The sequence below is a fragment of the Protopterus annectens genome, chromosome 1.part2 (assembly GCF_019279795.1).
Source record: "Protopterus annectens isolate FY-2018-M chromosome 1.part2, PAN1.0, whole genome shotgun sequence".
NCBI classification, from domain to species: Eukaryota; Metazoa; Chordata; order Ceratodontiformes; family Protopteridae; genus Protopterus; species Protopterus annectens.
This window is the reverse complement of record NC_056727.1, coordinates 539,983,059-539,996,540: the sequence shown is the minus strand read 5'-3', so window position 1 is coordinate 539,996,540 and position 13,482 is coordinate 539,983,059. Positions and strand designations below refer to the sequence as shown.

Below are 13,482 nucleotides of genomic sequence, written 5' to 3'. Positions count from 1 at the left end.
TGCATATCACCGACACCCACTAGGTCGAGACTAAATGTTCGAAATCACTGTTTACCGACAGGTCTAATCAACGAACGTCAATTAACCGACAAGAACACTGTATTATCATCAGTTAATTACATACTGTCGCAAATAAATACAGATAAATCCTCATAACTCCACGTAAACAAACACGTAATTATGGTGGAGACGTCGGATTTTGGACTATGAATTCTGGGAAATGTTTACCATTCGATACAGATGTCAGCAATATGTTAAGAGTTAGGATGAACAAACGCTCTGCTAGAACCTTTGCTTTCATCGTAAAAGTGTAATTATGTATATATACTTCATTTCTTACCATGATAGCACACTGGTGCAGGATGTTAATTTATATTTAGTTTATATGTAGAAATCAACGCTGTAAACTACATGCAAGTATTTATGTTGAAGAAACTCTCGTTGAATTCTCTTTAAGTCAGAAGGAAAATGGACGCTACTATGTATATGCGTATATTAGTGATACTGTAATAAGTAAACTCTTTAAGTTGTGCTTTGGAAAATGATGTATTTGTGAATGGAGATTTAATATTATAGTTGTATAACACAGAATTATATTTGTTTGAATTACGGATTCAATCTCTTATATCCAACTGATTGACAGACTGTCGGTAGGGTGAGAGTCGAGTTGCTGAGTAGTCGGCGAAGTTACTTGTCGGTGATTTGGGGTCGGTAAAGTATGTGTCGGTGAAATACACGTTCAGTCTTTCAAAGTAGACCCATATATGTATATGTGTGTGTGTGTGTGTGTGTGTGTGTGTGTGTGTGTGTGTGTGTGTGTGTGTGTGTGTGTGTGTGTGTGTAACGGTCGAAACGCTTGGCACAACTGGAATGATCACACAGTCTCACTAACAAAATGAATGGCCTAAATCATAAAATCTCCACTCAATGATGTGTCAGGCAAACGTTCTTCATGTATAGTATCACTCGTTGAAATATTTTCATTTAGGCGGCAACACCATTAACTAGAGATCTACTGTTCGTGTTATCATCAGCAGAAACAGTATGGATATTTTGTGAAACAGCATTGGCATAGCTATTAGAATTGTTATTATTATTATTATTCTTAGGCCAAACAAATACATGACCTGAAATAAAGTCCTTATAGTCACGTTGCAATTTAATGTAATGCATAGCCATATAAACTTAGAGCTGTTGAATAAATTTGGCTATAAGACATGATATAGTAGATATTTTATGTCTAATATATGTAAATGCATAAATTACTTGATTGAAGCTGCATCTAGAATTTAATAGGATGATTAATTAATTAATTAATTGCTTTTAAGTGTTTCTAATGAATGTGCTGTTAGAGTATATATTGGAAGCAATAGTGAACTGTTTTTGTAAGATCTGAAGAAACGTGCTTGTTGGCACGAGAAAGCGCTTATCTTTGTGTCAAGAAGAATGAATTTTATTTTTATTGCATCTCATCGTGGTGGACCTATCTTGTTCGTTATATATATTGCTGTTTCTTTCTTGATTTGGACCTTTGGGCCACAGTCATACCTCTTTACTACTATATTCATGCAATGTAGCAAGTAATCCGCAAGGGTAGAGGAGATTGAAAGGAGTACATACCACTGATGCAACAGCTCAAATTCAACTCAGATGCTACTTTAAGCAGCAAGATAGCATTTGTTTTAAGATAAAGTCACTTTCTGTAAAATAATATATATATATAAAGGAGGATAATAAGAAAAAACAGGAAAGTTCAGAAATTCTTTTGTCTGATGCAACAGCTACTAGAAATGCATTTTCCAAGTAAAGAGCTTTAATTGTGCTGTATCAGCAGGTTCAGAGGGAACTGGGGTCTATTTTTTCCAGACTGAAGTGTAGTACACGTCCCACATAAGTAGTGAATCTCATGGCAAGGATCTTTACAAGAAAGTAAACTAACCAAAAGCTTTGCAAAATTTGAATAAGTAGTTTTCATTAGAATAAGGGCTTTTCCAAAATATGATGCAGAAGTAGAGGAAACCATATCTGCTGAGGCCAATGAGGATCCAAGAGGATGACCATGGCCTTGTGCAGTGTTACCTGTTGGACAAGTCTGATCATCAGAGAAAAAGTACACAGGAGGCTAAGTGGCCACTTAGAGGACACAAGATCCACTAACGGTTCCCTGAAGATGGACTAAGGAAGAGGACATTACTGCACCTGTGATCTATCTGCCTCCCTGACAGACATCTACAATGTTTACACAGTTTCTGCAAGGTGCTGAGGGACCACTCTCAGGGATAAGCAGGCAACTTCCCAGCTTGTCCACCAAGGAACTGGACTCCTCAGGGATATGTATACCAAAAAGAACACAGTTGCTGGACATCACCCATTCCCACAGACTCATAGCTTTGTGACATGGGGGAATTAGGCTTCACCAGGTTGTCTGTCTATATGTTTAGAACTCCTACTGGGAGTGAGCCTACAGAAGTTTAAGGGGATCAGCAGAGCTGTCCTAATCTTCAGTATGTTGAGGAAAAAGGAAAGTTTTTTTTTTTTTAATATAATAGCCAGACAACCTTAATTGTTCACCTGCTGAAATGCCTACTACAATTAGGCTGACCCATCCATGGTGACTGTTGTCAAAGAAAGGGAGAGGTGGAAGGGGACTGTCAAAGGCAATCATTGCTAGTGTCCATCCACCATGTTAAAAGGTATTTATTTTGAGGCTTGAGAGATGCATGTTCAATGCCCCAGAGGATCAACATTCTGAGACCACTGGATTGAAAGGATCAACTACAGCACCTCACACTGAATTTCCCATGAGGAATCATGGAAGAATCTCAGCAACTTGAGACAGAAGTAAGCCGTGGTTGTGGAAGATATACAAAAAGCAGAAAGTGATGTTTAAAAAGCCTTGTACTCACTTTCCTCACTTGTCTAGAGGAAAATAGTTTTGTATTCAGGCATGTCTAAGTGTCAGCGCCCAGTGTTCTCTCCTGTCTATCTGATGAATCTGGGCATCTTGGGGCAATGTAACAATTGCCTCATGTACACAGACAACCCTCTCCTCCTACCATCCAACACTATAACCTGTGAGAGATGCACTTTTCTAGCCAAACTGGAGGTAAAGCTCTCTCCAACCAAGACTGAACTTGACACTCTGGAGGAGAAGGTAAACACTTGCACCACACCACACTCATCACATAGTCCCACTAAACCTACACCACCAAAATCCACACATAGAAACACAAAAACATTCACGGAGGCTCTCAATAACAATCTGCTCAAGCAACAGAGACCTCCAAAGCCGAAACGCAAGCAACCTCCACCCCCCAACACAACCCAAATGACACATAGCCCACAGACTCAGTGTGCCACTCAACCACAGCCCATAAGGCAAAACAATGCACCCAACACATTAGTCATAGGCGACTCTATAATCAGGCACACTGATGTCCCACTCACCAGGCTAAACAAGGAGAAGGTTACTGTCAGCTACCTGTTGGGTGCTAGGATCCGCCACATAACCCACGCACTCAGGTCACTCCACAACAAGTACAAATATGACTCTGTCATTGTCCATGTTGATGTGAATGACCTGAGACATACCTCCCTGGACTACATGAAAAGAGACATGGAAGATTTCTTCGATACTGTAGCCCAGGCAGGTATGACCCTAGCCCTGAGTAGCATCCTGCCATCTCCCAGAATGATACTGCAGTACAAGGACAAAATGATTGACATCAACAATTGGCTAAGCTTCTGGTCTCATTCTAATGGGATCCAGTATCTGTCTGCCTGGGATGACATGATCGACAGACCATGATGCTTTGCCAGAGATGTCCTGCACCTGTCACCCCTGGGATTCCGGATACTGGCTAAGGCTCTTACCCGCCCCATAGTGCTTTTTTTAGGCAAGGCTCAAGTGACAAGTTCACCGCCGTAACAGGAACAGGCAAGCAAACACTGAGGTTAATGCTACTCAATGCTAGAAGTCTAAATCTCAAAATACATTCCCTCGAGACACTCCTTAAAATGGAGAACATCGATATCTGTGCAGTGACTGAGACCTGGTTCAAGGCTCCAGAGAGCAACCCTGCATTACCAGGCTAAAAGTCATACCACAATTTTTGGCCATCTAACATGGACCGGAACACAAAAGGTGGAGGTGTGACCATATTCATTAAGGATATCCACACCTCCAAGGCTAGTTGCTCAGTTTAATGCATCCGAGGTTATCCAAGTGCAACTAACCCTGGGTAAAACTGCAATCCAAATTGTAGCTTGCTACAGATCCCCCACCATGCCCCAGGATTCCTACTCCTTTTTTCTTGATAAACTGGAAAATATTAGGGTTCAACGAAGCACGTTAATAATGGGCAATGTCAACTACCCCCACCTAACTGGGAAAACTGCTCATGTACCAACTCCTTTGCTCAACACTTTCTGGAATTCATAAATTCCAATGCCCTGGATCATCTTATCCACACCCTCACCAGGGGCAACAATATCCTAGACCTAGTCATTACCAACATGAGTGACCAGTGTTCCACACCTGAAGTCAACTCCTCATTGGTCAGATCCGACCATAAGCTAATCACCCTAGATATCCACATCCCACCCCCACCCCACCCCCATTAAGGAAACCATGGTAAAAAATTTCTCCAAAGCCAACTTCATGCTTCTCAAGACAGAAGTGGTGAACTTCATGACACCCACGCAGATGGACAACACAGTTACAACTGCTGAATCCTACACAAATGCACTCTATAAGCACTTACATGAATGAATGGATCATGCTATCCCAAACAGAACCAAGACGCTACACTCCAAAAAAAGGAAATCAATCTGGTGGTCCCCTGCCATAAACAAACTCTACAATAGAAGGAAGAAACTGTTGCAAAAGAGAGTAAAATCCCATGTGTGGAGGAGCTGCCTTTTCAGCCTCAGTAAGAAGCTGAGATCCTTTATAAGATCCTCCAAAGCTATCTACAAAAACAAAATCACCACTGATTCTAGGTACAACCACAAAGCATTCTATAGCTATGTCAAGAATCTCAATGGCAACACCCAGATCTGCTCTGAGTTACAGCACAACGGCATGAAAATTACAGAACCAACTGATATTGCCAACATCCTTGCAGATAGGTTCAGTGCTAACTTTACCCCGCTCTCACCCCCTAAAGGGCCCATATCTATATGGGAAGAATGCAGAGTCCCTGTAATCACAACTACACAGGTAAAAGCTGCACTCTCTAAAGCCAAAAACCCAGCATCCATGGGACCAGAAACATCCCAGGCTGCATTTTACATGAACTTCAGAACGAACTGGCTCCCCATCTAAGCACCAAGTTCAGTCATAGCTTCACGTCAGGCTTTGTTCCCACTGAATGGCACACAGCAACTGTTATCCCACTCCACAAAGGGGGAACCACCACTGATTCTGGGAACTATCGCCCTATTAGCTTGACGAGCCTGGTCTGTAAGGCCATGGAACGTATTATCATGGAACTCATAAACAAAGACATTGGTAACCTCCAAACTCTGGATCCCACCCAGTTCGGGTTTGTGAAAGGCAGATCATGCCTCCTGAACCTGATCGACTTCTTTGTGGCAGTCAACAATGATGAGGGTAAGGTGGTTCATACAGCCTATCTTGACCTCGCCAAGGCTTTTGACACCGTCCCCCATTCTGGAATTATAGCTAAACTCACTAAACTAGGTATAAATCCCTACATCACAAGAAAGGTTGCCAACTGGCTCACTGACAGAACTCACACTGTAAAAGTTGCCGAGTCCAAATCTGACTTCAAACCAGTGACAAGTGGAGTACCACAGGGTTTAGTCTTGGGACCTCTCCTATTTGGTATCTACTTTTCTGAAGTACAGGCTAACACAGAAGGCCTTTGGCTAATGAAGTTCACAGATGACTGCAAACTAGGAGCCATAGTCAGGTCCACAAATGATGTGGACATCCTACAGAAGGGCCTCACTGAGACAGATGCCTGGTGTCAGAGCCATGGCCTAAAGCTCAATGCCAAAAAGTGCATTGTCATCCCCTTTGGTAAAAACTCTGTACCCATGAACTACCTAGGTGGCAGTCTATTTAACGCCGAATGTGTGATAAAAGACCTTGGGACCCAGGTGTCTCTCCTTTGATAATCACATCGCCATAGTAGTCAGGAAATGCTACTACATGGCACACCTCATCACAAAAGAGTTCTCATCCAGGTAAAAAGAGGTCATTGTTCCTCTCTACTCGACACTCATTAGACCCATTATAGAGTACAACTCCCCTTTTGGAATGTACCTCACAAGACATATGCAGCAGCTAGAAAGGCCACATAAGTACCTCACAAAGAGGATTACTGGTCTCAAACAAATGCCCTACACTGACTGTCTCAAAAATCCAGCTTTACTGTAGCATATCGCCTACTCCAAGGTGATCTCTGCCTAACATATAAAGCTATGTCAAACCCAGAGCTGTAAGACATGCTACACCTAAAGAAATGCCAATCCCTCAAAGCTACACGCTCTAGGGACCTAAACCTTGTCACCATAATAAACAGGAAATGCTGGAGGGATAGATTCCTGTCCCAGAGACTTCCCATACTCTGGAACAAGCTACCCATCTATGTCTCAAGCAAAGTTCCTCATTAGCACTCTTCAAAAAAAATCTTGATGAGTGGATGGGAAATATGAAATACACCCCAGGGATCACTTCTGTGTCTCTGCTCGGCAGGGTCACAGGAAAATAACTTTCTTGGGTGACGTAAGCCAGGGAACCTTGTTGGCTAGGCTTACTTAGGCCCTTGGGCCAATAGCCTAGTACCTACCTATGAACCTATGAATTCTGTCTTTGTGAAGACTTATGATGCACAATATTGTGCCAAAACTACAGTCTATAAATGTGAGCAGAATGGAGGTTGTTGCAGAGACTTGGCCAGATTCAGCATTACTCTCAAGACATTGAAAAGGCTGATCAGAGATTCCCTCACTGACAGAGGTGATTTACAGAGGGAATTAATACAAGCCAATCACCCAGCAATGGGGAAACTTTGCCTACCTGTAGATTTAAGAGCAGTGCAACCACAGACATTGACCACAGACATGCAGTTGTTCAACATTCTGGGATTTACACGAGTCCAAAACTAATAAGGACTGGCTCTGAAGCATGGAAACACTGTTCAAAAATTTTGAAAACACCATCCAAGAGATTTATTTGGCAAACAATGTAGTTAACTCACTTACATACAACATTAGCCAGAGGTCCTTTGGCTTTTTTGGCATTAAAAACAACCAGGACTAATCCATAGATATTGTCTGGACTGAATAGACTTTCTGGTTGACTCTCTAGTTTAAGAAGCCCAAGAATCCTGTTTCTGACACATTTTTGATAGAGATGTGATATCTGACTGGGCAAGAGATGGAGAAACTAGGGTTAAAAGAAAGAGCATACTGTAACCCCTGGGTATAGCTGTTTTCATCTACCTGTCCATAGCTACCACTTTCTATAATGCCAGGTGGATGAACAAAGATGCACTGATTGCCTTGGGGGGGGGGGAGCAGCTCAAAAAGGCCTTTGGACTACTGTTGGTGATACATAGGTGGACAAGGGCTGCCTGATAATTACTACAGAATCCCTGTCCTGGGGCCCATATCTTCTCTGGAAGTTACCTTGAATGGTCAAGTTTTTCTCCGAATGTTTTGTTATTGTCCACTCCAAAACAGCATTTGATGGGGCTTTTCTGCATTTTAGAAACTGTTCTTTGAAGAAGCTTAAATTTCACTTGAACAGATGTGTGAGTAATATCCACCCGTTTCATACTCTGCATATGTGACTTTATGCATGCCTAAGTAAAACTGGTCCAGTGGTCCCTGGACTTTGAATTCATAGCATTACTCTGGCATCATCAGTAAAGTTGGCAAACTGGGGCCTTGCATTTTGGTTCTAGTGAGCTGCTATGCTACATCCCACAGCCATGGCAGCACACCTCAGAAATAGTATATACCAAATAAACAGTGTTTGTGGCATGTGAATTTGTCTTCTGTGGGTCCATGGCAGTACACCTCAGAAATATTATATACCAAATAAACAGTGTTTGCAATTGTGGATACTGCCACTAACTGGCATGTGAATTTGTCTTCTGTGGGTCCATCAAGTGGCTAGTTAACAGTCTGAAGCATTTCATCAGAAAAAACCCTTTGAAGCTTCACAGCTTAGGGCAAGTACTTCAGCTACAGCAAGGAGAAAGTAAAGGACATTTATGTGTGCTGCCCAAAGTGGTCCACTATCCTGGGTTTATCTTTTGGGTGGATCTCTGACGTCTATTGTGTAGGAGCATTTTTTAGGGCAGTTGTTAATATTAAGTATCTGGTTTAAGAAACTCTATTCCCTAGAAGGATGCTAGACACAGAAGGATTTTTAGGAACTGGAGCTGCCATCACTATGTTTTTTCAGGTGTAGTTTTTGGCAACTTTAAGAATTTCAGCCAATGGGAGCTCTTCAAAAGGGCTGCTGGGTAGACTGGAAGGCCTTCTGCAGTGTCTGCTGGTCAGAGGACATGGGGACAATCTCGCCAATCCAATAGGTGCAGAAGCTCCTCAAATTAGGAGGTCATCAGGAGAGGACACAGGGAAGTCAATGTTCTCATCATTTAAATCAGCTGTAGGAGACTCTGTGCCATAATTCATGTGCTTCTTCTTATATACTGTCTTTCTATACATTTTTGGAGGAGGTGAGGCAGATGAAGGTTTTTTCTTGGATGGAACAATGATCAAAGGGAGCTGCTGAAATACTTTGGACTGCCTGCCTTGAATAACAATCTGGAGGGCATCAGAGTCATCAAAAGATAAATCTGGACCAGAATATAAGGCTGGCACTTCCATAGGGTATGGTGCAGGGGGATACTAGAGTAAGGGTGAGTGCTGACACACAATAAGGACTGGCATCAAAACCTGCATTTGTCCTGAAGTAACTCCAGACAGATTCCCTGTCATTGGCACAACAGGTTCCAACATAAGCAATGAAAACACAGGAGCCTAAGTCAGCATTAAAGCCATGAACTGATCCTGGTGTTATCATCAAGATCGAGAGTATCCACTTTGGAGATGTTGTTGGTGGAACGTGAACAAGATGGGTCCACACTAAAGTCATCACTGACATATCAGTAAATTACAGAGTTTGGGGCATCAGGACATAAGGGATACCAGTTGATGCCTGCCTCTGAGTACGGTGTGACAAATGTGGAGATCAGTGAAGAAAAACATGGTCCTGTGATCTGAGGGATGTGTGATGGTTAATTTTCTATCTCAAAAGAAACCCCTGGAAGGGAAAGCAGTGCCAGAATATTTCAACCAAGATGTTTAAATGGCTTTTGAAAATTAAACTCGAACATAACATGTGTGGGTCCTCACTTCAGCAATGAAAGTTGGAGTATCATGTATTCCACTATTATGGCAACCTCCTTGTCAGGCACTAAATCAATTATAAACAGAACCAATCAAAGAAGTTAACCTGCAGAACTACAGATGAGATAGACTTCACCATGACCTAGACTTCACCATGACCTTTATAGTTATAAAAGAATCAGACTTTCCAATTACGTTAATGAGAACATTCCTAACTGCAGCGCCATACTTTATTAATGCCACCTTAGATGCAGTAGAGAGAGATATGCAGACACTTGTGTACCTTACTCTTCTTTTTAATAGACTTCAGTGGAAACTCTTTTGATGATTTTCAGACTGAGCACTCAAATATCTTCAAGGTCAAGGGTGCATTGAGTGTGACAGAACAATATGGATAATAATTCTGCACTGATAGATTTCTTGCATAAATAATTTTTTTTATTCTTTTTTGTCTCCCCAACTGTCCATCAGTGGATGCTGGTGTCTCTCTTTGCTTGTTACCTGCCTTCCCCAGACTTACTCTGATAAGGGTCAGGGCCAGCAAAGAGATCAAGACAGCTCATGTCCCCATCACGATGCTACCAGGGTTGTCGTCTTACTTTTTCCCATGCCATGATAATGCATGATCGGTGGGACATGCAAAGTTAAACCACATCAATCCATTCCTCACTTCAGCAAGCCCCACCACCCTTAGGTAGCACTTTTTGATTGCTTCCCCAGCCTCTACCAGGGAAAGGAAATTGAATTAGTACCCTGTGCGCACACCCCTCCCTTGCTCCTCCTCTCCCAGGATGGGCACACCCACCCTTACCTACCAGCACCACAGACACCTGAGACATGAAGTGAACCACGGCTGCATGCATAAGAAGTATGGCTTTATCCCTGTACACCACACTGGGGGCTTGTGTAAAACAGTGTTGTGATCGATCCATTATGTAACAGTGTGTAGAAGAACAAAACTCCGTTCAAATTTTACACTTAGAAATTACATGGCTTTTCTCAAAACAAATAATGCACATAGCATGTCTGTCCTGCAGAAGGATTTTCTTCCCACAAAACAACTATGGAAAACAAGCTCCTTGACTATACAAGCTCGGTCACCCAAATGTAAACTTGTAACCATTTAACATGAAAAAGACTGAACACTAAAACAGAAATGGTGAGAAAAAAAGCCTCATTAAGAAGATATAACACAACAATTGTGAAAAGTTAGCAACAGCAACTTTTTATACAGTAAACACATAATTTAGAAACCATACTTATTAACAGCCTGCTCGAGAAAGCAAACAACTCCAGTTAAAAACAGTAAAATATTATTGGGGCTTAGGTCCAATATGAAAAATTAATTCCTGAATGACCCCACCCCCCCCAAAAAAAAAACACGCTGTCACTTTGAAAAAAACAAGCCTTTAATTAAAATAGTTGGACACTTTCATTCATAGGTAAAACATAAACTTCATCAGAACTAAATGCATTTTAGAGGTATTAATAACAACTTCCTAGACGTTAAGGAACTTATAAATAACAGTTCATTTTAAATGCATATAATTTGCCAGGTCTTAATTATTATGCTAATGTGAAAGTAGTCATTTGAAGTCTCTACCAGCAAGAAAATGATGTCATGTCATTATTTTATGGGAAAGGTTGTCTTGTATCATGTGATGTAAATTTCTTATTTGGAAATATGGTTTTCAGCATCTACATTTAGTTCAGCAATTTTTGGTTTTAGTTTCAGAATTGTACTTCCAAGTCCTGAAGGGTTGTTTGTTTTCATAACGTATGACTGGAAATTTTGAAGCAGCAGCACATTTTAAAAGAAAAGAACAATGAATGACAAATATTTATCAGAAAAATGTGACATTTTTTATATATTTGACAGAAAGTCGACAGGTCTTAACGATTATGCTAATGGCAAAGTAGTCATTTGAAGTCCCTACCAGCAAGGAAGCGATGCCATGTCATTATAGGTTCAATAGATTAGTACTAGGCTAACTGCCCTTGCGAGCCATTTTAAGCCTAGCCAATTATCCCTTGTGAGACTCAGACTCTGTACCTTGTGTTTGTAAGGCAAACACCTTAACCATTAGGCCACCCTTAAAGGACAGGTCATTTTGTATCATGATGTAAATTTCTTAGGTAACATGCTGCTGCATTTAGTTCAGCAATTTTTGATTTTAGTTTCAGAATTGCACTTTTGAGCCCTGAAGGGTTGTTTGTTTCCATAACATGTGACTAGAAATTTTGAAACAGCAGCATATTTTAAAAGAAAAGAACAACGAATGACAGACATTTATCAGAAAAAAATGTGATTTTTTTTAATACATTTGACAAAAAGTAGCGAGGAGCTGCTAAGATACTGACTAGCCACTTCATGCAGCAATGAAAATCTGAAGAAGGGGAACAGTGTGGTGCATTATGGGATATTGGGAGGTACTTAGTAGCCTGAGAAAGTTTGGAATGCCAAACAGTCTTAACGCATTTGGCCCTATGATTTTACAGGGAATGGACTCACCCTTAACAGATCAGGCATTTTAGTATAAAACAACCAACCTACCTTCAATGAAGACAGACTGACGAATTCCAATCCTGACACCTAAGGACACATGAGAAGAAGAATGGTAGACATATGATATTTAAAGGGGAAGAATACGTTGGACAAGGCACTGTTTCACATAAAAAGATGGCTAAAAGTGGTGTAATATAAAGAAATATGATCACAAAAACACTAAAGGACATAGGAATTTACTTTAAGAAGGCGTCAGTACCCATAACAACCTAATGAAAGGAAATTATACTCCACACAGAAAAAGGTTTTACTCGTGTAAGAAATGCCCTTAAATGTGAAGAATGATCATCTGTGACTATATATGTTCAATAAGGAGAAATACTACCTCTCAGGACCATCTGTAAATAAAAAAAGGGGCTGAGATCTCCCCCAGTGCAATGTGCAGGTTTCTGAAAAGTCTGCTTCATTTACACCTCAAAGTCCCAAGTCCAGGTTTTAATCCTAACCTCTGGTTATGGAGTCTACATAATTCCTTTGTGTCCCTGTGAGTTTTTCCCAGGTACTCCCACTTCCTTCAATGTCTTGCTTTTACAAACTGGCGATTAGTATTCATACACATTTGTCAGTCTCTGCAAAATAGTTTACAGTGGCGATTAATGTAGCTTACTAAGTGTATCAGACATGATGGTGTAGCATTTTAGTTTGGTACTCATGGCTACCTGAAAAAGATATCAGTTCCTAAGAAGGCACTAAACTTACCGACTGAAACTAAGGTTTCATAGTTCTGTACCATCACTTCTCTGTGAAGCTCCTTGTCTTGTTTACTTAACATCTTCCACTCCTCTTCTGAGAAAGTGACAGCAACATCCTCAAACATTTCTGGTACCTGAAAAGAACAAAAGGTGTGCTTCAATGTTTTTAATAAGTGCAACCTAAAATTTGTAGCATGTTTACTAGGAAATACATATATTTGTTACCAAAGTCTAGCTATTATGCTATAAAGGGTATTGTATTATCTAAGAGTGAATGTCTCCTTCTTTCACTGATAATTTAGGTATTACTATGTTAAGGCCATACAGACCATCTTGCTGCATAGGCTACAACACAGTATTATAGAATGGCCCTGGCAATCCAACAAATCTAATTCTTTTCAAAGATGGCAGCAGAATTAGAAGCTCTAATTTTAAAGTGTTGATACACAGTTTCTGTAGCTCTGAAGACTAATGATAGTAGCAAACACATTTCCTTGAGTCTCTGTAATACAAACACAAACGAAACAAAAGGTTAGCCGTATAATAACATGAAGGCATTCTGCTGGTTGTGTATAACAGATAAGTAAAGAAAAGGGCAAAATGCTATCACTTTAAGAATGAGTGTGAAATAGTAGAGAGACTACGCCAGTGATTTTATTTCCTATTATCTGTGAGTTGTTCAGCATTCTATGCATGAAGATGAGCAGAGAAGTCTTAGAACAGACAGCTAAACTGCACACCGGTGGGTCTGTGTTACTCAAGCAAAGTAGGAGACAAGTCAGTGGGATTAGGCCAGAGGCCAAGTACAGCTCACTCGGTTCATGACATGAA

General features: G+C 40.8%; 1 protein-coding gene across 1 annotated transcript in view; it reads right to left on the bottom strand.

The window, feature by feature from the left end:
- LOC122792380 (zinc finger protein 84-like) overlaps positions 1–13,482 on the bottom strand; it is a 400,930-nt gene that overhangs the window by 47,228 nt on the left and 340,220 nt on the right. Inside the window, exon 9 of the mRNA XM_044060166.1 lies at positions 12,659–12,785. Coding sequence (XP_043916101.1) covers positions 12,659–12,785 — 127 coding nt within the window. The remainder of the gene's footprint in view (positions 1–12,658; positions 12,786–13,482) is intronic.